The 23,852-nt window shown below is 42.0% G+C and overlaps 1 protein-coding gene across 13 annotated transcripts in view; it reads left to right on the forward strand.

Annotated features, from left to right (window-relative positions):
• The window catches only part of BPTF (bromodomain PHD finger transcription factor), a 150,446-nt gene that overhangs the window by 104,979 nt on the left and 21,615 nt on the right, over positions 1-23,852 (forward strand). For 9 of the 13 annotated variants that reach the window (XM_026456756.2, XM_026456754.2, XM_026456753.2 and 6 more), the window contains 7 exons: positions 996-1,104; positions 6,206-6,423; positions 9,878-10,100; positions 11,134-12,056; positions 13,453-13,535; positions 13,808-14,033; positions 20,565-20,899. In XM_026456756.2, coding sequence (XP_026312541.1) covers positions 996-1,104; positions 6,206-6,423; positions 9,878-10,100; positions 11,134-12,056; positions 13,453-13,535; positions 13,808-14,033; positions 20,565-20,899 — 2,117 coding nt within the window. The remainder of the gene's footprint in view (positions 1-995; positions 1,105-6,205; positions 6,424-9,877; positions 10,101-11,133; positions 12,057-13,452; positions 13,536-13,807; positions 14,034-20,564; positions 20,900-23,852) is intronic. The other 4 variants (XM_026456761.2, XM_026456762.2, XM_023211987.2 and 1 more) reach the window with 1 other exon arrangement.

Genomic DNA, 23,852 nt, shown 5'->3' on the forward strand with positions numbered 1-23,852 from the left:
ACGAGGTCAGGAGGTTGAGACCATCCTGGCTAACACGGTGAAACCCCCGTCTCTACTAAAAAATACAGAAAACTAGCCGGGTGAGGTGGCGGGCACCTGTAGTCCCAGCTGCTTGGGAGGCTGAGGCAGGAGAATGGCGTGAACCCGGGAGGCGGAGCTTGCAGTGAGCTGAGATCCGGCCACTGCACTCCAGCCTGGGCGACAGAGCGAGACTCCGTCTCAAAAAAAAAAAACCAAAAAACAAATAAATAAATAGCCGGGCACGGTGGCTCAAGCCTGTAATCCCAGCACTTTGGGAGGCCGAGACGGGTGGATCACGAGGTCAGGAGATCGAGACCATCCTGGCTAACACGGTGAAACCCCGTCTCTACTAAAAAATAGTAAAAAACTAGCTGGGCGAGGTGGCGGGCGCCTGTAGTCCCAGCTACTCTGGAGGCTGAGGCAGGAGAATGGCGTAAACCCGGGAGGCGGAGCTTGCAGTGAGCTGAGATCCAGCCACTGCACTCCAGCCCGGGCGACAGAGCGAGACTCGGTCTCAAAAAAATAAATAAATAAATAAAATAAAATAAAATAAATAAATAAATAATTTTTTTTAAACTGTGAAAGAAAATAGGGTTTCTGATCTTCCTGTTATATTCTATGGGTTACAGGCATGGTCTGGAGCTTACAGAAAGTTGGACTCCACATTGTCCTGTGAGCACTAGTTACAGAGCAGAGCCCCACTGGCATATGTTCCTTCCTTTTAGTCCACAGGCTATTTTTTGTATCAGTGGCAGGGAATTTTGTATGATAGCATTTGAATTAAGTTTTCTTTCCTCAAAATTCCATCTTTATTCTGATGTTTAATACAATTTAAAATGTAATGTTCAAGAGCCCCTGTCATTTCTGTAAATATTTTTATTAATATAGAATGCTTAAAGATCTTGGGTTCTAAGTCCATTATACTTTAGTCTTTTTAAAGCATTTTAATTAATTGTTCTTTGTGTCATTTATAGGTAATCACAGGGCCTCAGATTCGCCCTGGTATGACCGTGATTAGAACACCACTCCAACAGTCAACACTAGGAAAGGCAATTATTCGAACACCTGTGATGGTACAGCCAGGTATTTATCCATCCAGCATTATCATTTTACATCTGAACAGCCAGTCTAGGAAATATGTAATTATCTGTATTTGGCACTACATGCAAGAAATACAATTTGAATTAATACTTCAAAGCATACTAAATTTCTAATCCATTGTGAGATCTATTCATTGATATTATTTCATTTTGACCTTGACAGTAAAAGAAAAATAGGTTGAAGTATACTTATTAAAAATGTAATAGAAACCACTAATAAATATAATATATAATTGAAGTAAGGAAAACAGTCTGCATAGCAGAAGACAGAAAATCAAGGAGACAGCGAAGAAACACATAAAACAAAATTACAAATGCAGCGCCAGACGTTCATTTATTACTCTTAATGTGAATAGGTTAAAACTACCATTTTAAAAGTTGAAGACTGGCCAGGCTAGGTGGGTCTCCCCTGTAATCCCAGCACTTTGGAAGGCCAAGGCAGGAATATCACTTAAGCCCAGGAGTTCAAGACCAGCCTGGCCAACATGGTGAAATGCCATCTCTACAAAAAATATTTAAAGATTAGCCAGGCATGGTGCCTCATGCACCTGTACTCCCAGCTACTTGGGAGGCTGAGGTGGAAGAATGGCTTGTACCCAGGAGGCGGAGGTTGCAGTGAGCCAAGATCATGCCGCTGCACTCCGGCTTGGGTGACAGAGTGAGACTGTCTCAAAAAAGAAAAAAAGTTGAAGACATTAAAGATTTTTTTTAAAACCCTATACATTTATGAGAAATTTAGCTAAAATCAAATTACTACAAAAGCTGCAAAAGATAAAAAATTAAAGATGGACATAGGCACGCAAAATAAAGGCCATAAAAAGAAAGAAAGACAAGGATGGCCCTACTGATACTGGACAGAATAAAATCCAATGTTTAATAAGAAGGAAAAATTTATGAAAAAGAGTCATTTTTTTATTGGCTTAAAGGTAAAGATCGGCCGGGCGCAGTTGCTCACAGCTGTAATCCCAGCATTTTGGGAGGCCAAGACGGGCCAGATCACCTGAGGTCAGGAGTTTGAGACCATCCTGGCCAACATGGTGAAACTCTGTCTCTACTGAAAATACAAAAATTAGCAGGGCGTGGTGGTGGGCGCCTGTAATCCCAACTACTCTACTCGGGAGGCAGAGGCAGGAGAGTTGCTTGAACCCAGGAGGCGGAGGTTGCAGTGAGCCGAGATAGTGCCACTGTACTCCAGCCTGGGCAAAAAGAGTGAGACTCCATGTGAAGAAAAAAAAAAAAGGGTAAAGATCATTGCCAGGCACAGTAGCTCAAGCCTGTAATCTCAAAACTTTGAGAGGTTGAGGCAAGAGGATCACTTAAAGCCAGGAGTTGGAGACCAGTCTGGGCAACATAGTGAGACCCCATCTCTACAAAAATAAAAAAAGTAGCCAGGCATCCTGGAGCACGCCTTTAGTCCCAGCTATTTGGAAGGCTGAGATGGGAGGATTGCTTGAGCCCAGGCATCAAAGGCTGCAGTGAAGTATGCTCATGCTACTGCACTCCAGCCTGGGAGACAGAGCATGACCTGTTTAAACAAAAGAAAAAAAGAAAAAAAGTTTGCAGTTAAGGTATAATCTTGAATCTTTATGAATTAAGTAGCATGTCATATTAAAATGTACAAAGCAAAACTATTTGAAATCAAGGAGGAATTAATAGGAGCGTAGTAAGCCACAGTTAAACTATGTATCATCTTTAGTACCTTCTGAAATACACATTCATTTAAAATATTTATAGGCTTAAGCCAGGCATGGTGGCTCACGCCTGTAATCCCACCACTTTGGGAGGCCAAGGCGGGCAGATCACCTGAAGTCAGGAGTTTGAGACCACCTGGCCAACATGGTGAAACCCCATATCTACTAAAAATACAAAAATTAGCCGGGCATGGTGGTGGGCACCTGTAATCCCAGCTAGTTGGGAGGCTGAGGCAGGAGAATTGCTTGAACCCAGGAGGCAGAGGTTGCAGTGAGCCGAGACCATGCCATTTCTCTCCAGCCTGGGCAACAAGAGTGAAACTCCATCTCAGAGTACATTCTAAGTAACTTTTAAGTTAAAGATACATCAAATAGGTAATTACGAAGCAATTCTCAAATAGCAACCTTAAGCCTTGATGCTGCAGTTAAACTTGGAGGTGATTCAGTTTATTCAATACATATTTGAACACCTATTCTAGGCCGTTGAAATAAATCAGTGAATAAAACAGACCAAAAATATCTCTATTAATCAGAAGTTAGAAACATACATAAAACAAGTTTCAAAAGAAAACAAGACCTGATTTGGTGTCTCACACCTGTAATCCCAGCACTTTGGGAGACCAAGACAGTCAGATCACTTGAACCTATTAGTTCTAGACAGCCTGGGCAATGTAGTGAGACTCTCATCTCTACAAAAGAGTTCTAAAAAATTAGCCAAGCGTGGTGGCACATACCTTGGTTTCAGCCACTTGGGAGGCTGAGACTGGAGGATCACATGGGCGCAAGAGGTCAAGGCTGCAGTGAGCCACAGTCTTGCCACTGCACCTCCAGTCTGGGTGACAGAGTGAGAAACCCTGTCTCAAAAAAAGAAAAAAGGCAAGAAAATGAGGGAGGAAATGAAAGCACAAGTAATAATAATTACAAAACAAAAAAGACAAAAAAAATTAGACCATTATTTTGCAAGTCTAATCTAGGGAAAAGGGAGGAATATGCTTGTTCACAGAATTAGGAATGAAAAAGTACAATAAAAATAAAGTGAGCTTTTTTAACTCAAAAGGAATTGTAGATTATCTGAGGTCAAGAGTTCAAGACCAGCCTGCCCAACATGGTGAAACCCTGTCTCTACTAAAAATGCAAAAAAACCAGGAATGGTGGCGGGTCCCTGTAATCCCAGCTACTCGAGGTTGAGGCAGGGAGAATTGCTTGAGCCCTAGAGGCAGAGGTTGCGGTGAGCCAAGATTGCACCACGGGATCTCTGGAAGTGGTAACTTTTCATGTATTGTTTCTCAGACTGCAAGGCAAGGACGTAGCGCTGGGCTACAGGAGTTCTCAAAGCCCTTGGCCACACTATGTTATGCTGTCTTTCAGTTCATCTTGAATAAATGAATGAGAGTAATCAAGAAAAATTTAGAAGACAGAGTAATGGAAAAGTTGTACGATTAGTTGTTAAAGCACATTATGAAGTCACCAAAATGAACATGATACCAAAGGAAGCAACACAAATAGTTACAGAGGCATTATATGTGAGAATTGGCTGCATGACAGTGGTGTCATTTTGCATCAGTAAATGATGCTAGGATAATTGGTTTATAGTTTGGGGGGAAAATAGACTTCTGTGTTACAACATATACCATGACTAAGAACATTTTTGGGAGGATATATGTAATGAGAGAATACAAGAGAACTTTACAATAATAATTAAAGTCAATTTTTAAAAAGACTAGTCTATTCGACCACATTTTTTAAAATTGCAAGTCTAGAAATAAAAAGGTAGATAGCAAAGTGAAAAAATTAGTATTTAAAAATATGTATTAAATAAATAGGAAGAGAAATGGGCAGAGTGTGGAGAGAGAATTCACAAATGAAGAACAATGACTTAAAACAGTTTTTAATGCCAACCTGTGGTAATTGAGGAAATTCAGACACTGTGATACATGATACTATTTGCAGTTGCCTGAATATTTTACTTTACTGGTGATATCAAGGGTTGGCAGAGTTCAGTGAAATAGGCACACAGCATGGCAGTACTGTGAATTGGAATAACCTTTCAAAACTTCAACTTAGTACTATATTTCTACTATGAACCCAGTAATATTTTTTGGGGGGGTTACTTTAAATAAATAATCAGAAGCACCTAGAAATGTATAAGCAGGGATTTTACCATGGTGTTAGTTTAACAATAACAACAACAACAAAAAGGTGTGGGGGAAGTATTCTAAATGTCAAAATAGATTTCATTTTATACATGTGCAGTAACATGAAGTATCATTCAGCCATTAAGAGAAACACAAAGAAAGTATATGTGTATTCACAGATGGAACAAATGCAGCAAGTAAATATTAAAAACTTGAGAAATTTGATGTTATTCAGTAGTTAGTAATGAGTCTGTAAATGTCAAATTAGCTACCAGAAAATTATTCTTAGCAACTGTTCTACATGGGGGAAAATTCTACTTGCCTATTCTAGTTTCAGCAAGTTAAACTAAAAAGAGATTTATGGAAAACTGTAGAGCCATTCCAGTTCATTCATTCAATACATTATTGAACAATTACTATGAAAGCATTATTTGGCCAGGTGCGGTGGCTCACGCCTGTGATCCCAGCACTTTGGGAGGCCGAGGCAGACGGATCACAAGGTCAGGAGATGGAGACCGCCCTGACTAACATGGTGAAACCTCTCTTTATTAAAACAAATACCAAAAATTAGCCGGGTGTGGTGGGACATACCTGTAGTCCCAGCTACTCGGGAGACTGAGGCAGAAGAATCGCTTGAACCCAGGAGGCAGAGGTTGCAGTGAGCCGAGATCACGCCACTGCACTCTAGCCTGCGCGACAGAGCGAGACTCCATCTAAAAAAAAAGAAAAGAAAGCATTATTTGAGCACCCTGCCCTAGTATTGAGGATATAGTGGTCCTTGCCCTCATGGCTCTCCCAAGCTGTCTGTCCAATAGCTGTAAGAGAAGCTTATTATAAATGCAGTTGGCCCAGAATATTCCAGATTCTTTATATTTTGTTTAAAATTTGTATGAATTTTTTTTATTAAATTAGCATCTTATTTTTAATATTATATTCCTAAGAAAAGGCAGCCTTATAAACGGTATATTGTATATATTGTCATTTTGGTTTTAGATTTATAGGAAGAATTTTAATTGGTTTTTTCCATTATCCTACAGACAGCAGAGACTGGATAACGGTTGGCAGTGAAAACAGACTCACTGCCAACCAGGCAGGACCTCTGGATGTGGGCATATGTCTGAATGTATCCTTGGGCTCTGAATAGCCCATGTTTTTTTGAAGATGGAAAAGAATACATTCATCTGAGGTGCTGAATTATTTCAATTCAAAATAATGCCAAGGATGTATAAGCATTCATAATGTTTTGTTGTTTGTGTAGGTGCTCCTCAGCAAGTGATGACTCAAATCATCAGGGGACAGCCTGTCTCCACTGCAATCTCTGCCCCTAACACAGTTTCCTCAACACCTGGGCAGAAAAGCTTAACTTCAGCAACGTCCACTTCAAATATACAGTCTTCAGCCTCACAACCCCCTCGCCCCCAACAAGGACAAGTGAAGCTCACCATGGCTCAACTCACTCAGTTAACACAGGGCCACGTAAGTAACATAACTTTATTTTAACTTTAGAGGTGATCTTATTTATTCTTGCTGTAAGTTTAAAAACATGAACTTACTTTGATAAGTTTTAAAATGTGCTGATTTGAAGAAATGGCTACTTCCTGGAGTCAAACAGAAATACCTCTTAGACAGGGTATAATAAACCCCAACTACTAGAGTAATCCTTAGACAGTGAGCTATAACAGTGAGATAGATAACCCTTTTAACCACCAAAATTGTATTCGTTGGCTAATCTCCATGAGACAAATAAAATTTGGGTATATTAAGCTGCTTCTTTGCAAGACTCAGTATTGTTAGCAAGTCTTCTAATATGGATTAATAGATTGAATGCAGCTCCCATCAAAATCCCAAGAGGTTTTGTTTTTAGTGAAACTTCACAAGCTGATACTAAAAGTTTATATGGAGCTACAAAGTACTAAGAATATACCTTTGAAGAACAGGATTATTTGCCCTATATGATAACCTGATATCAAAACTTAGTACAGGCTGGGCATGGTGGCTTGCGCCTGTAATCCCAGCACTTTGGGAGGTCAGGGCGGGTGGATTGCTTGAGGTCAGAAGTTCGAGACCAGCCTGACCAACATGGTGAAACTCCGTCTCTACTAAAATTACAAACAAATTAGCTGGCCGTGGTGGCATGCACTTGTAATCCCAGCTACTCAGGAGGCTGAGGAAGGAGAATTGCTTGAACCTGGGAGGTGGAGGTTGTAGTGAGCTGAGATTGCACCACTGCACTCCAGCCTGGGCGACAAAGCAAGACTTCATTTAAAAAAAAAACTTAGTATATAGTACTTCACTAATTAATACAGTGAGTTACATAAGGAGAGGCAGATAGACCAACAGAACATGAACCCCATGTATGTGGACACTTGTTATGTGACGAACGTGACATTGCAGATCATTGAGGATGAGATGACTTTTCAGTAAATGGTGCCGGGACAATTGAATATACATGGGAAACTATGAAGTTGGACCATTATTACCTCACTCTACATAAGCTCAATTCCAGGAGGATGAAAGTCCTAACTGTGAAAGGTAAAACTATAATACCGTTAGAAGATAAGAGAGAAGAATATCTTTATGGCTTTCCTAAACAGACAAAAAATGCTAACCATCAATGAAAATATTTATAAATTCAACTACTTTAAAAATAAAAATAAGAACCTCTGTTCATTAAATGCACTGCAGAGAGAGTGAAGAAAATGAGAAAAGAACCAACCAAGGACTATTATATCTCCAGAATATATAAAGAATTACTACAAATCAAGAAAGAAAAAAATCCAGATAGATCAGTAGAAAAAAAGACAAACAGGCCAGGTGTGGTGGCTCACACCTATAATCCCAGCGCTTTGGGAGGCCAAAGTTTTGGGAGGCCAAGGCAGGTGGATCACTTGAGATCAGGAGTTTCAGACCAGCCTGGCCAACATGGGGAAGTCCCGTTTCTACTAAAAATACAAAAATTAGTCGGGTGCAGTGGTGTACGCCTGTAATCCCAGCTGCTTGGGAGGCTGAGGCAGGAGAATTGCTTGAACCCAGGAAGCGGAGATTGCAGTGAGCCAAGATATACCACTGCACTCCAGACTAGGCAACAGACTCCGTCTCAAAAATAAGAAAAAAAAAGGACAAACCAACATTATGAGGAAAGAAGAAATCTAAATGTCCCAAATTCCAAAAAACTGCTGAACTTAATAATGAGAGAAGGACATATTAAAACCATATGCTTAAGAGATTGGTACAAATTTAAATATCCAACAAAACCAAGAGTTAGCAAAGGCATAGAGCAGAAGAAATTCTCATGCACAGCTGGTGGGCCTGTCAGTCGGTTAAGCCATTTTGGAAACCTCCCAGACATTGTCTGGTAAAGTTGAAACTGTGTATGCCCCAGATCCTAGTATACCTTCTAGGTATATCCCTAGAGAAGTTCTTGGTTATGTGAGCACCAGAATACATGGCATAAATATTCATAGCAGCATTGTTCATAAGAGTCAAAAACTAAGAACAGCTCAGATGTCTATCAAAATCAGTTAGATAAGTAAATTGTAGTATATTCCTACAGCAATAAAAATGAATAGATTTCAACCGCACAGAACTATGCAGATGATTCTCATAAATATATAATGGTAAGCTGAAGAAGCAAGTAGCTGCCAAAAAAATACATGTTATAATTTCATTTGTATAAGATTCAGAAATAGGCAAAACTAAGCTATTTTGTGTAAAGATACAGGGCTGCTGCATTGCCTGCCTGGAGGGGACGTCACTCCCATTGTATTCTTCGTGAATATTGCTCCTGAGTTTGTGAACCTCAGTGGGCCTGTATATACCTAAGATACATCCCGAAGTAGTAATGAAATAAAGTGTTATCATCAAAGTGAGGATAGTGCTTAACCTCTAGGGGAGAGGGAGGGAATTGAGATCCGGGTGAATCACATGGGGGCTTCTAGGACATTGGCAGTGGTGACCATAGTCGCAGTTTTATAGATGCTTACTGCACAATTTTAAAATTATACTTGGTATTTTGTGTATTTCGTGCATAAAAAAATGTATTTTAGAAAAGCAAGAGTAAATAGGTTTTGAGGAACTCACACGTACATGGAACTTACCTAGTACATGGACTTTGTGCCATCAGTTTTGGTCATTGGGAGTTTAGGGGATGATTTTTACTTTTGCTTTCCAGTTCTCCACCATGTTCCTGGTATTCAAAGTTTCTAGTTTAATTAAAGTTCTAAACAGAAGAGACAGCGCCTAGAGAATTTTAAATTTCTAGACCCCATTTTGGTAACTGCTCAGACCTTAGTGATCCTCCTTACTTGGTGTTTGCATTACATATCTAAAACCCTAAACTTTTTACACTTTAGCACACACACAACCCATAGGTAATTTGGCACGTATTGAAAGACAAAATTCAGGAGATCTGGGTACCTCCTTTTATCTCACCTTTAAGTAGGGCAGGGTACTTAACCTTTCTAACCTGAGTTTCTTAGTTGGGAATCAGAATAATATTTTATCTGCCTACCCCACAAAGTCACAAGTTCATTGTGAGAATCAAATGAGGCAGTATCTATGAAGATGCTTTTGAAATTGTAAAATATGAATATAAGATTATTTAAAATCAGAATTTTGTGGGGACCTTAGTCATTCAATACCTTTACTTTATAGATTGGGAAACTTGGATCTGGAGGAACAGTGTTGCTTGTGGACAGGTTACTGGCTGACCACTGGGGGAGCTTGAACTGGGATTCTGGATTGTTGATGTATTTCCTACTAAGCAACATAAATATTCTGACTTTAGCTTATCTAAATTCCTGCTGGTGACATTCAAATATGCATTTTCATTATATTAAAAGATAATTACACATAAAAATGATTTAATAAAAATGATACACATACAGATTGATGCTTTGAACACTGTTTACATGTTGTGTTTTTTCCACAGGGTGGCAATCAAGGTTTGACAGTAGTAATTCAAGGACAAGGTCAAACTACTGGACAGTTGCAGTTGATACCTCAAGGGGTGACTGTACTCCCAGGCCCAGGCCAGCAGCTAATGCAAGCTGCAATGCCAAATGGTACTGTTCAGCGATTCCTCTTTACCCCATTGGCAACAACAGCCACCACAGCCAGCACCACCACCACCACTGTTTCCACGACAGCAGCAGGTAGAGCTGTGGGTTTATCAGAAATGTCGGATGTTACTACTACACGTTGCTGGGCTAACAGAGGCCAACAGGAGAACCAGTATTTACCTTTGGAAGGATATGCCTCAAGCCAGTGAGCTCAACAGTTGACATAGTCAGCCTCACAACATCTCGAAGCTTTTGTACCCTGTTCTTACAGACTCCCTGTTCCCACCACCCTCTCCCTCCCATTAAAAAAGAGAGAGAGAAAGGGGGCAAAAATAATGGTTATCTTGGTAACTATGCCCACAATTCCTCCTTGCTAAGCCTTGTAGGTGCTGATTGAGTCATGGAGGTGATCTCAGGGAGGGTGCGTAAATCCAGTTCATGCCTGAGATTGAGAGCGGGTCCAGAACCACTTTGTTGGCCTTCTGCTGCAAGTCATTGTAACTACTACCACATCATGGGAGAAAAGTGAGGCTTGGCAGTTAGCCTGGACCAGATGACCCAGCTGATTTCCAGAGGCTGCAACTTAACTTTGGCAACCAGCCCTCTAGAGTTAGGATAGTGTACAGGGGACAGCCAAGAAGCAGGGCCCAGGCTCCCCAGTTTCAGAGAGTCCTGCCCTAAGCATATGCAAATGGAGCATTTCAAAGGCATAGACCTTCTATACCAAAATACAAAATTTTAACTTTATTTACTTTATTTGTTTTTTTGAGACAGGGTCTTGCTCTGTCGCCCAGGCTGAAGTGAAGTAGCACCATTACTGCTTACTGCAGCCTTGACCTCCTGGACTCAAGCAATCCTCCCACCTCAGCCTCCCGGGTAGCTTGGACCATAGGCATGCTCCACCATGCCCAGATAATTTTTATTTTTATTTTTTTGATTTTGTGTAGAGACGGGGTCTCACTGTGTTGCTCAAGCGATCCTCCCACCTCAACCTCCCAAAGTGCACAGGCGTGAGCCACTACGCCTAGCCAGAATCCTCAACTTTGGAAAATTTCCTTCAGATTCTTCTTTAACCACAGTCTTATGTTCTAGAGTAATAGAAATGGTTCATCTTTCCTTTTCACAGGTACAGGTGAACAAAGACAGAGTAAACTATCACCCCAGACGCAGGTACATCAAGACAAAACCCTGCCACCAGCTCAGTCGTCAAGTGTGGGTCCGGCAGAAGCCCAGCCACAGACTGCTCAGCCTTCAGCTCAGCCCCAGCCCCAGCCCCAAACCCAGTCCCAGTCCCCAGCTCAGCCTGAAGTTCAGACTCAGCCTGAAGTTCAGACGCAAACAACTGTTTCATCCCATGTCCCTTCTGAAGCACAACCCACCCAAGCACAGTCAACCAAACCCCAAGTTGCAGCACAGCCTCAGCCTCAAAGTAATGTCCAAGGACAGTCTCCTGTTCGTGTCCAAAGTCCATCACAGACTCGAATACGTCCATCAACTCCATCCCAACTGTCTCCTGGACAACAATCCCAGGTTCAGACTACAACCTCACAACCGATTCCAATTCAACCACATACATCTCTTCAGATACCTTCCCAAGGCCAGCCACAATCACAACCCCAGGTACAGTCTTCAACTCAAACTCTTTCATCAGGACAAACTTTAAATCAAGTTACTGTTTCATCCCCATCCCGTCCTCAGCTACAAATACAGCAGCCACAGCCCCAAGTCATTGCTGTGCCTCAGCTGCAACAACAAGTCCAGGTTCTCTCTCAGATCCAGTCACAGGTTGTGGCTCAGATACAGGCTCAGCAAAGTGGTGTGCCCCAGCAAATCAAACTGCAGTTACCTATCCAAATTCAGCAAAGCAGTGCTGTGCAGACTCACCAGATTCAGAATGTGGTTACAGTGCAGGCAGCCAGTGTGCAAGAGCAGTTGCAAAGGGTTCAGCAACTCAGGGATCAGCAGCAAAAGAAGAAACAGCAACAGATAGAAATTAAGCGTGAACACACCCTCCAAGCTTCTAATCAAAGTGAAATCATTCAGAAACAGGTAAAGTTATTAAGTAAAAGCAGCATGTTCAGTAGCTTGAATTATTGTGCTGTGCAGTAGACTTAGTGTTTGGTTGTGTTAGGTTTCCTAAATGAGACAAAGTCATTAATGTTTAAATTTAGAAGAAACACTGAATTGACCAAAAAAAATACTGAATGACTACTGTGGTGTGGAACTCTTCGTTAGATACATATAATATGTAGTCAGTGCTTATTAGGAATGACCTCTATTTTGGGAGGACTAAGATGGGAAGAATGGAGTTATGAGCTTTAATGATTAATATAAAACTTGAGGGTTTAACCTAAGTTTTAAAGTCACTTCGGACATTACAGCAATTCCTTTAAAGTTATTCAAAGTTCTCATTCCTTAGTTTGCGTGTAGAGTATGCAAATTATAGACAGATTAAACCCATTGTATTTCTAGCCACACCTTTGTAAAAAAGTTTTTAAAAACATATTATTTCATAGCTTAAATAAAAAGTGGCATCATTCAGCAACATCTTGCAATGGCACATTAGTGAAAGAAAGCAATTTAGATGAGTTAGAATCAGTCTACTAAAGTGAAGTCATACATATAACATCCGATAGCATTACTGGCAAAAACCATCTTTTCATCTACCTGTAGCTTGCTTCGCTCAGCACTAGGCAGGAGTTTGAATGTGTTTTTTAAGTGTTACCAAGTCGTGAGACCTTCATTCAGTTCCTAGGTCTCCCATTCACAGTCCGTGAAACTCATTTATCCCTCCTTAGCTATAGCCTCTTAAAACTCTTCTCTTTCCAGCCACACGAGATTATTGCAATGATTAAATGAGGTCATAAATGTAGAAGCACTTTCTAAACAGCGAAGTTATTTTAAAGATGTAGTATTCTTATGAAAGTGATGGTTATATGTATTATATTTAAATGTATTATTACCCAGCTTTACTGGGTATGTATAAACTGAGAATTACTACACTGTCTATCTCCTAATCTTTATATAGGGGAGACGAGGGATAGCTTTTTAAAATTCATTTCTGGGAAGAAAGCATAATGTTAAAAATACGGCCTTTGGAGAAGAATAGCCAGGTTAAAATTTCAGCTGTATTACTTATTGTTTCTGAAACAAGTTGGTTAATTTCTTTATGTCTCAGTGTCTTGTTTATAAAATTATTGCTATGGTTCAGTGTTGTTATAAGGAATAAACGAGGTAATGTCAAGTGCTTAGCCTAGCACAGTCCCCATTAGGTGGTAAGCACCCAGGCCATCTAGTAGCTGCTAATTTTATTTATGTTATGATATAAAATTCTTACAGTTTCTTTAAAAAAACACATAAGTGCTCAGATTTCTACTGTTGTTATCTGTGTACTAACCTGTGGTCATTATAAAATATGCGCTTTTGGATTTATTCTGTCCTGAAGGTGGTGATGAAGCATAATGCTGTAATAGAACATTTAAAACAGAAAAAGAGCATGACTCCAGCTGAAAGAGAAGAGAATCAAAGGTAGGGGAGATGCAGGGTCTTGTTGTCTGTCCGTCTCTTCTCTTTATTGTGCACATGCACAGAGTTCTGAGTTTATACTTGTTTATCTTGATTGAAGTTTACTAAATGAGAACACTTGGCACTAATAATTGCTCATAACTGGTTTGAACCACTATTGAAGTTTTCCAGTCACAGAAAGTTTGTGTCTCATCTGTAGAGGCATAGAAGAGTCATGTCTTAAGCCTTCCACAATAAAACGCACACCATTACATAGGTTGTGTATTTTTCTCTAGAATGATTGTCTGTAACCAGGTGATGAAGTATATTTTGGATAAGATAGATAAAGAAGAAAAACAGGCAGCAAAAAAACGGAAGCGTGAAGAGAGTGTGGAGCAGAAACGTAGCAAGCAGAATGCCACTAAGCTGTCAGCTCTGCTCTTCAAGCACAAAGAGCAGCTCCGAGCCGAGATCCTGAAGAAGAGAGCACTCCTGGACAAGGATCTTCAAATTGAAGTGCAGGTAAGAGGGCATGCCCTTTTCTTCTGTGTCCAGTGTTTAGCATCTAAGGTTCTGCTTTTTTCCTTTGCCTTTTTAATAAAGCTTAAAATTGTAGTATGTTTTCTGGAATTTACATTTGTGTACGTAGAGTAAAAAGCAGTGCGACGCATGTGTCTTATGAAACAAGTCAGAGCTTTTATAACTAAATGTATAGTTATATTGTATTCTCCAGACTAGCGACTCTGAGAGGTGAGCTTGTTGATTGAAATGTTGTAGAACTCTGAGAACAGCTTTTCAAGTCTATGATATAGTCTGGCCAAAAGTTAGTTAGGAGCAGAGCTTCATGAGAAAGGTACAGAGACGATGAAGTAACGTTGAAAGAATGAAAAATAACATGAGTCCATTAAATAAGACAAATTTCACCAGGATGAGGTGGCTCACTCCTATACTCCCAGCACTTGGGGAGGCCAAGACAGGCAGATCACTTGAGCCCAGAAGTTCGAGACCAGCTTGGCCAACATGGCGAGCCCTCGTCTCTACAAAAAATGAAAAAGTTAGGCCGAGCGCGGTGGCTCAAGCCTGTAATCCCAGCACTTTGGGAGGCCAAGATGGGCGGATCACAAGGTCAGGAGATCGAGACCATCCTGGCTAACACGGTGAAACCCCGTCTCTACTAAAAAATACAAAAAACTAGCCAGGCGAGGTGGTGGGTGCCTGTAGTCCCAGCTACTCGGGAGGCTGAGGCAGAAGAATGGCGTGAACCCGGGAGGCGGAGCTTGCAGTGAGCTGAGATCCGGCCACTGCACTCCAGCCCGGGCGACAGAGCAAGACTTCGTCTAAAAAAAAAAAAGAAAAGAAAAAGTTAGCCAGATGTGGTGGCACACAGTGGTCCCAGCTTCTCGGGAGGCTGAGGCAGAGGGATCACTTGAGCCTGGCAGGTTGAAGCTGCAGTCAGCCCTGATGGCACCACTGCACTGCAGCCTGGGCAACAGAGCAAAACCCTGTCTCATAAACAAAGAAAAAAGAAAAATTTCTTCCTTGACTTGTAAATGATTCTGTAGGTATTGCTAACCTGCCTTCGAGAGGAATTTATTAAAAAATGAAAGTAGACTGGCTGTGGTGGCTCATGTCTGTAATCCCAACACTTTGGGAAGCTGAGGTAGACAGATTGAGCCCAGGAGTTGAAGATCAGCCTAGGCAACATGGTGAAACCCTGTCTCTACAAAAAACACAAAATTAACCAAGCATTGTGGCGTATGCCTATGGTCCCAGCCACTTGGGAGGCTAATGTAGGATGATCACTTGAACCCAGAAGGCGGAGGTTGCAGTGAACCTTGATCACACCACTGCACTCCAGCCTGGGGAACAGAGTAAAACTCTGTCTCAAAAAAAAAAAAAAAACAAGTAGGGCTGGGTGCAGTGGCTTACGCCTCTAATCCTTCTTTAAAAGTTTAGGACGTGTTATGAATTTTTTTTTTTTGGAGACGGAGTCTCGTTCTGTTGCCCAAGTTGGAGGGCAGTGGCGCAATCTTGGCTTACTGCAACCTCTACCTTCCTGGTTCAAGCAATTCTCCCTGCCTCAGACTCCTGACTAGCTGGGATTACAGGCACCAGCCACCACGCCCAGCTAATTTTTTATTTGAGTAGAGACAGAGTTTCACCATCTTAGCCAGGCTGGTCTTGAACTGACCTCAGGTGATCCACCTGCCTTGGCCACCCAAAGTGTTGGGATTACAGGCATGAGCCACTGCTCCCGGCCTTGAAATGTCTGATAGCCTACTTCTCTTTTAAAAAGCTGTGTAATTATGTGAAACGTTAGAGATCTTCCAGTTAAAGTCAGAATCCTCAATGATGCCAACAATCGACATTATTATTTAGCATTTCTGGAGGTTCTGGCAAATGTGTTAAGCCAAGAAAAAGGAAAAAATACAAAGAATTGAGGAAAGAAGACAACATTGTTTTCATGTGTGATATGATTATTACAGCAAAACCCCAAGAAAATGATGATTACAGTTTATAATTCAAGGCTGGGCACGGTGACCCACACCTGTAAATCCCAGCACTTTGGGAGGCCGAGGCGAGCGGATCATTTGAGGTCAGGAGTTCAAGACCATCCTGACCAACATGGTGAAACCCCATCTCTACTAAAAGTACAAAAAAAAGCGGGGCACAGTGGCTCAAGCCTGTAATCCCAGCACTTTGGGAGGCCGAGGTAGGCGGTTCACCTGCGGTCGGGAGTTTGAGACCAGCCTGACCAACATGGAGAAACCCTGTCTCTACTAAAAATACAAAAAATTAGCCAAGCATGGCCTGTAATCCCAGCTACTCAGGAGGCTAAGGCAGGAGAATCGCTTGAACCCGGGAGGTGGAGGTTGCAGTGAGCTGAGATCGTACCGTTGCATTATAACCTGGGCAACAAGAGTGAAACTCTTGTCTCAAAGAAAAAAAAAAAAAAATTCAAAAAAGTAAGCCGGGCATGGTGGCGGGCGCCTGTAGTCCCAGCTACTTGGGAGGCTGCGGCAGGAGAATTGCTTGAACCTGAGAGGCGGAGGTTGCAATGAACTAAGATCATGCCACTGCATTCCAGCCTGGGTGACAGAGTGAGACTAGCTCTCAAAAAGGAAAAAAAAAAAAAGAAATTTAGTAACATAGTCAGTTACAAGATAAACATTGAACCCCTCTCCTAGGTTCAAGTGATTCCCCTTCCTCAGCCTCCCAAGTTGCTGAGATTACAGATGTGTGACACCACGCCTGGCTAATTTTTTGTATTTTAGTAGAGACAGTGTTTCACCATGTTGGTCAGGCTGGTCTCGAACTCCTGACCTCAAGTAATCCACCCGCCTCAGTCTCCCAGAGTGCTGGGATTACAGGCGTGAGCCACTGTGCCTGGCCTCAATTTGGGTTTTTATGGAAGCTTCATTATATAGTCATTATTGATTACATCATTGACCATTGGTGGTCAGCTTGACCTTCAGCCTCTCTCTCTTTTTCTCAGAGGTTGGGAGGTGGCACTGAAAGCCCTGACAATCAGCCCCAATCCTGAGGCTCTCTAGGAGCCTCCAGCTGTCAGTCAATCATTAGCATAAAAAAAAATCTTATTTCACAGATTCTGAGGGTTTTAGGAATTGTATGCCGGGAAACAGGGAAGAAGATTAAATATGTATTTCACAGTATCACAGGACCACAAAGAGAAGATTGGTCATCAGTGTTTCTCAACAGAAGCACTTTGGCCTTTTGGACAAGCCAGTTTACACACTGTAGGAAGAAGTTTAGCATCATTTAAGGTGTGCCACACACTGTTTCCTTTCCACATTCTACACGAAGTGGGAGAATAGTTGTAGTTTATATCCTTTATATATAAATTGGTCAGTTGCCCTTCGAAGCCAACAAATAAAAATGATGTCTAAGGCCAGGCGCGGTGGCTCACGCCCGTAATCCCAGCACTTTGGGAGGCTGAGGTGGGTGGATCACCTGAGGTCAGGAGTTCAAGACCAGCCTGGCCAACATGACGAAACCCTGTCTCTACTAAAAGTACAAACATTAGCTGGGCATGGTGGCAGGCGCCTGTAATCCCAGCTACTGAGGAGGCTGAGGTAGGAGAATCACTTGAATCCGGGAGGTGGAGGTCGCAGTGAGCCAAGATTGCATCACTGCACTCCAGCCTGGGCAACAAGAGTGAGAATCTGTCTGAAAAAATATATATATACGTGTATATATGTGTGTGTGTGTGTATACATACATATATATGTGTGTGTGTATATATACATACGTATATGTACATATGTATATATACACACGTATGTACACATATATATGTACATATATATGTATGAACTAAAAATGATCTCTAAATCTAACCCCCAAAGACGATCATTTTTAAACAACTTTAGAATATATCTTGTATATATTACTTTCTTTTTTTTTTTTTTTTTTTTTTTGAGACAGAGTCTCGCTCTGTCGCCCAGCTGGAGTGCAGTGGCCGAATCTCAGCTCACTGCAAGCTCCGCCTCCCAGGTTTACGCCATTCTCCTGCCTCAGCCTCCCGAGTAGCTGGGACTACAGGCGCCCGCCACCTCGCTCGGCTAGTTTTTTGTATTTTTTAGTAGAGATGGGGTTTCACCGTGTTAGCCAGGATGGTCTCGATATCCTGACCTCGTGATCCTCCCGTCTCGGCCTCCCAAAGTGCTGGGATTACAGGCTTGAGCCACCGTGCCTGGCCTAAGTCAGATTTTAAGAAATTTTTTTTTTTTTGAGACCGAGTCTCGCTGTCACCCAGGCTGGAGTGCAGTGGCCGGATCTCAGCTCACTGCAAGCTCCGCCTCCCGGGTTTACACCATTCTCCTGCCTCAGCCTCCCGAGTAGCTGGGACTACAGGTGCCAGCCACCTCGCCCGGCTAGCTTTTTGTATTTTTTAGTAGAGACGGGGTTTCACCGTGTTAGCCAGGATGGTCTCGAACTCCTGACCTTGTGATCCACCTGGCTCAGCCTCCCAAAGTGCTGGGATTACAGGCTTGAGCCACCGTGCCTGGCCTTAAGAAATATTTTTGTGGCCAGGTGCAAGTGGCTCATACCTGTCATCCCAGCACTTTGGGAGGCAAGGCAGGCAGATCACTTGCACTCAGGAGTTATCTGGACAACACAGCAAGACTCTGTCTCCTCAAAAACATTAGCTGGGCATGGTGGTGAGCACCTGTAGCTACTTGAAGGGGTTGAGGTGGGAGGATCACTTGAGCCTGGCAGGTCAAGGCTACAGCAAGCCATTTTTGTGTCACTGCGGTCCAGGCAGGGTGACAAAGTGAGACACTGTCTCCAAATAAGAAATACTCTTGGTCATAGCTATGATTTCTTTACACCAAGTGTGTTGTGGATGCCAATTACAATGGGTTTGTTCATAGGGTAATAAAGTTTGCTTTGATCATTTCCAAGAGTAGGTTATACTACTAGATAGCAGAAGAGGTATGCTTAAAAAGTATGGCAAAATGCATATTGAGAAAATAGTATGTTGACCAGACACAGAGGCTCACGCCTATAATCCCAGCACTTTGGAAGGCAGAGGTGGGTCACTTGAGGTCAAGAGTTCGAGACCAGCCTGGCCAACATGGTGAAACCCCGTCTCTACCAAAAATACAAAAATTAGCTGAGCTTGGTGGCACGTGCCTGTGGTCCTAGGTACTTGGGAGGCAGAGGTAGGAGGATCACTTGAGCTTGGGAGGTGAAGGGCACAGTGAGCCGAGATTGTGCCACTGCACTCGAACCCGGGTAACAGAGTGAGACTCAATCTCAAAAAGAAAAAACAGAATACAGTAAAGAAGCCGGCCAAAACCAAGATGGTGACGAAAGTGACCTCTGGTTGTCCTCACTGCTCATTAAAACTTTAAAAAAAAAAAAAAAAATGTGAAGGGGCCAGACAGTGTGGCTTATGCCTGTAATCCCAGGACTTTGGGAGTCCAAAGAGGGTAGATTGCCTGAGGTCAGGAGTTCGACACCAGCCTGGCCAACATAGTGAAACTCTGTCTCTACTAAAAATAAAAAATATTAGCTGGGTGTGGTGGCAGGTGCCTGTAATCGTAGCTAGTTGGGAGGCTGAGGCAGGAGAATCGCTTGAACCTGGGAGGCAGAGGTTGGAGTGATTGGTGCCACTGCACTCCAGCCTAGAGCAAAACTCCGTCTCAAAAAAAAAAAAAAAAAAAGAGAGAGACCGGGTGCGGTGGCTCACGCCTGTAATTCCAGCACTTTGGGAGGTCGAGGCAGGTGGATCACCTGAGGTCAGGAGTTTGAGACCAGCCTGGCCAACATGGCGAAACCCTGTTTCTACTAAAAATACAAAAAAATTAGCTGGGTGTGGTGGCACACACCTGTAATCCCAGCTGCTCGGGAGGCTGAGGCAGGAGAATCACTTGAACCCAGGAGGCATAAGTTGCAGTGAGCTGAGATTGCGCCTTATGATGAGAGCAAAACTCCTTCTCTAAAAGTATACATATGAAAAGAAAGTATCTTTTAAAAAAAGAAGATAGCATGTTATGTTGCCCAACTCTCCCTACAGTCTGAAATTCTAGACATAGGAGCATCATAATAAACAAGGCAAATCTGCCTCTTTTCTGCTTTATGCTGGTCAGACCACATTTTCAGTCTCAAGGCCAGTTCATGTCCAGTCTCACTGTAAGGACAGAGAGCAAGAGCAACTAGAAGAAAGCAGCCAGCGGGTGAGGATGCTTGCAATCACCTTCTGAGCAATCACAGAAAGAGCCCAGATGGGACAGGGGCAAGCCAGGAGGGACGCTCTTCCTAGCCACTTGGCTCATCTTTCAGTCAACTCTCCTTTGAAGATAACTAGCATCTTTCTAGTTGTTCTTTCATAGTCTTCATTTTCTAATTGTCTGAGTTGGGTTTAAGATACAAGAAAACTCTTGTTTGCAACTAACTAAAATTCTCTCACATTAGACTGAACTGTGGAGCTACTTTGACAAGAGTGGGTAATGTACCGTCTTCTGGCCAGATCACACATTTACATGACTCTAATGATAGTCTTGTATTGTCTTTAATTGACAACAGGAAGAACTGAAGAGAGACCTGAAAATTAAGAAAGAAAAAGACCTGATGCAGGTGGCTCAGTCCACAGCAGTAGCTGTACCCTGCCCCCCAGTGACGGCAGCTCCTCCAGCCCCTCCAGCCCCTCCACCTTCACCTCCCCCTCCACCTGCTGTGCAACACACAGGCCTCCTGTCCACGCCCACCTTACCTGCAGCTTCCCAGAAGAGGAAGCGGGAAGAGGAAAAAGACTCAAGCTCAAAGTCCAAGAAAAAGAAAATGATCTCTACTACCTCAAAGGAAACTAAGAAGGACACAAAGCTTTACTGTATCTGTAAAACGCCTTATGATGAATCTAAGTGAGTAGATCTTTTTGAGCTCTAGTTTTTTGTCTTGAAAGTTTAGCTATAAAATTGAGTTTTGAAGAAAATGAATATTTTGGGAATGATATAAATGAAAATATTAAATTTAAGAGTAATGTTTCATCCATGGTCTTGCATGTGATATTCTTACCATTGACGCTAGTAAAGTAAAATTTGCTATTTCACCTGTTTGTGATTGTCCTTTGTTATATTCTTTTCTGTCAAAAAGAAGCTTTCTGTTGCTCCTTTGCTTTCTCCTCTTCCCTCTGAATTAACTCCAAATCAGCGAGTAATTGATGTCTGGAGAAGGACGTGTATTACTGTTGCCCAAAATGGAGAGCATCCTTTCTGGGATCTGTTCAAAGCCCTGTAAATACATGAAATCCTGGAAACCATTTGAACATCAGTGGTCAGAGGTTTTGAATTTGAGTGGTTTAGTTTCTTAATTGTTTTATTTTAGGCAGTTGTTTTTTGTATTAAAATACTGCAATTCATATTTTTGTCAAAGTTTCCACTTTCTTATCAGAGACAAAAGCCAGAAAAATACAAAAAGTGTTCCATTCCTCAAGCATAACGTCCAACAATTTGGCAGCTGGAAGCTGTTTTTGACAGTTGTGACTTGTATAAAGAAGATTATAGAGGCACTAAACCATAAATGTAGTTTCATTTTTTGGTCATTAATATCATTTTACAAAATATTTAACTTCTACTTTGAACATTAAAATGTAGTCCAGCTTTTTAAAGCCACAGTTAACCACCATACTTTTTACAGGACCAAAAAGTTTGATTGTGCTTTAAAAAATGATCATTTAGAATCAATTAATTAGAATTAGGAATGCTCAATGCCTGCCTTAAGTGGATATCTAATTGATTCCTGAAATAAAATTGTGGTCCCTTTAATGATGTTCAGGTTGCAACATGGAAGCTGCTTTGGTGGCGCTGTCTAAATGATCATCTGTTTGCAAATGCCAAATGAAAACTTTTTGTTGGCAGATTGAGCTGTGTGCTGAATTAAACACAAATCAATTTAGGCATCTTCGCTTTTCATTATCTTACCTCATTGGAAATTATACATAATGTAAACAGTAGAAACTGATTCACTGATCTTTTTTCCTTAGTTTAATACAAGTGTGCCTCACTTTAAGCACAACATATTAAATGATTTCTGAAACAGAAGTTTCCTTACTTTTTCAGTTAAAAAGATGTGCTTACAGAACTTCTTTAAATAACAAGGCTTCTTTGGCCTGTTTAGAGTATTCAGATCACAGAAATTGATTTCACACACAACTTCTTTGAAATACCTACATTGCATAAAATGAGGCACACAGATACATGTGCCCATTCCATTGAGATTGTCTCATTATTTTGTGTTATTTTATATTTTTCATTTTGTCATTATTAACACTTTAGTATACCAGGTTCATTCACTCCCTATTTTAGTTGAGATGAGTTAGTGTTTCTAAGGAGTGTTTCGTAATCTCTTGTCCCAAACTAGGCTGGTTTGGGAATCCAGTGAGAATGACTGAAAACTGAAATTCAAGTCCTGAACATCCTTCCAGAACATAGCCTATCACTCTGTGGAGATAACACACAAAGTATCTCAGGAGGACCCCCACCTGTGGAAGTGAAAATCATGTGAGAGTCATAGTTCAAAAGAAAAAAGTGCTGGGCACTGTGGCTCGTGCCTCTAATCTCAGCACTTTGGGAGGCCGAGGCAGGAGGATCACTTGAGCCCAGGTATTTGAGACCGGTCTGGGCAACACAGGGAGATCCCGTCTGTACAAAAAAAATTGGCCAGGTGTGGTAGCTGACGCCTGTAATCCCAGCACTTTGGGAGGCCGAGGTGGACGGATCAGCTGAGGTCAGGAGTTCAAGACCAGCCTGGCCAACATGGTGAAACCCCGTCTCTGCTAAAAATGTAAAAATTAGCCAGATGTGGTGGCACACACCTGTAATCCCAGCTACCCGGGAGGCCAAGTCAGGAGAATCGCTTGAACCTGAGAGACTGAGGTTGCAGTGAGCCAAGATCATGCCACTGCACTCCAGCCTGGGAGACAGAGCAAGCCTCCGTCAAAAAAAAAAAAAAAAAAAAAAAAAAAAAGCCGGGCGTGGTGGTGCATGCCTGTAGTCCCAGCTACTCGGATGCTGAGGTGGGAGGATCACATAAGCCTGGGAGGTCCAGGCTGCAGGGGGGCCGTGATCCTGCCCCTGCTCTGCAGCCTGGGCTATACAGCGAGACAAAAGAAAAAAAAAAGTTAGTGGTAACAGGATAAACTACATAACCATATATTATTCCTTCACATTCATGAAGCAGGTCAATTTGAAGCTTGAGGACGACTTCCATTCCTCTAGGTGAGGCATTCCTCAAGAAATGTCTTGGTAGAACTAAGAGTGCCAATGCTATCGGCAAGGCCAGTCTGGTTCCCTGTGATTCATGGTAATTCTCACTATGACTTTGACATGGTGTTCCTACACAGTGCCTATCAACGCTTGTAGACACACTGTATAAGCGTTTGTTACATTTACTTTTCCTTTTGTCAATGACTAGGTCGTTTATTACAGAGGCCACGCTGCACTCCACAATCACACACTTATACAGCTCCGCCTTGCCAAGCAGTGTAGACCCTCACAGGTTTCGGATAACTATCCTTGCATTGTTCTCCACACCTTGTCCCCGGTGTTGAACTGAAGCAGCTCCTTCCACATTCCCTGCTCATTAATTAGCCAGGCCACTGTCCACATTGTCACAAACATTACATTAACAGGAAAACTGGCCCATGCCATATTCCATTATGAGAGGTTATTTTTAATTCGATTAAATTCCAATGTTTACTCAGAAAACCTGGTAGAGATTGAATTGCTCTATGTACCTTTCTTAGTTTTCTTCTTCATCTCATATTTTGACCATTTATCTTCTACACCTGGCTGACCTGCATGTTCCTTGTAGTGT

The sequence above is a fragment of the Piliocolobus tephrosceles genome, chromosome 16, assembly GCF_002776525.5.
Source record: "Piliocolobus tephrosceles isolate RC106 chromosome 16, ASM277652v3, whole genome shotgun sequence".
Lineage (NCBI taxonomy): Eukaryota > Metazoa > Chordata > Mammalia > Primates > Cercopithecidae > Piliocolobus > Piliocolobus tephrosceles.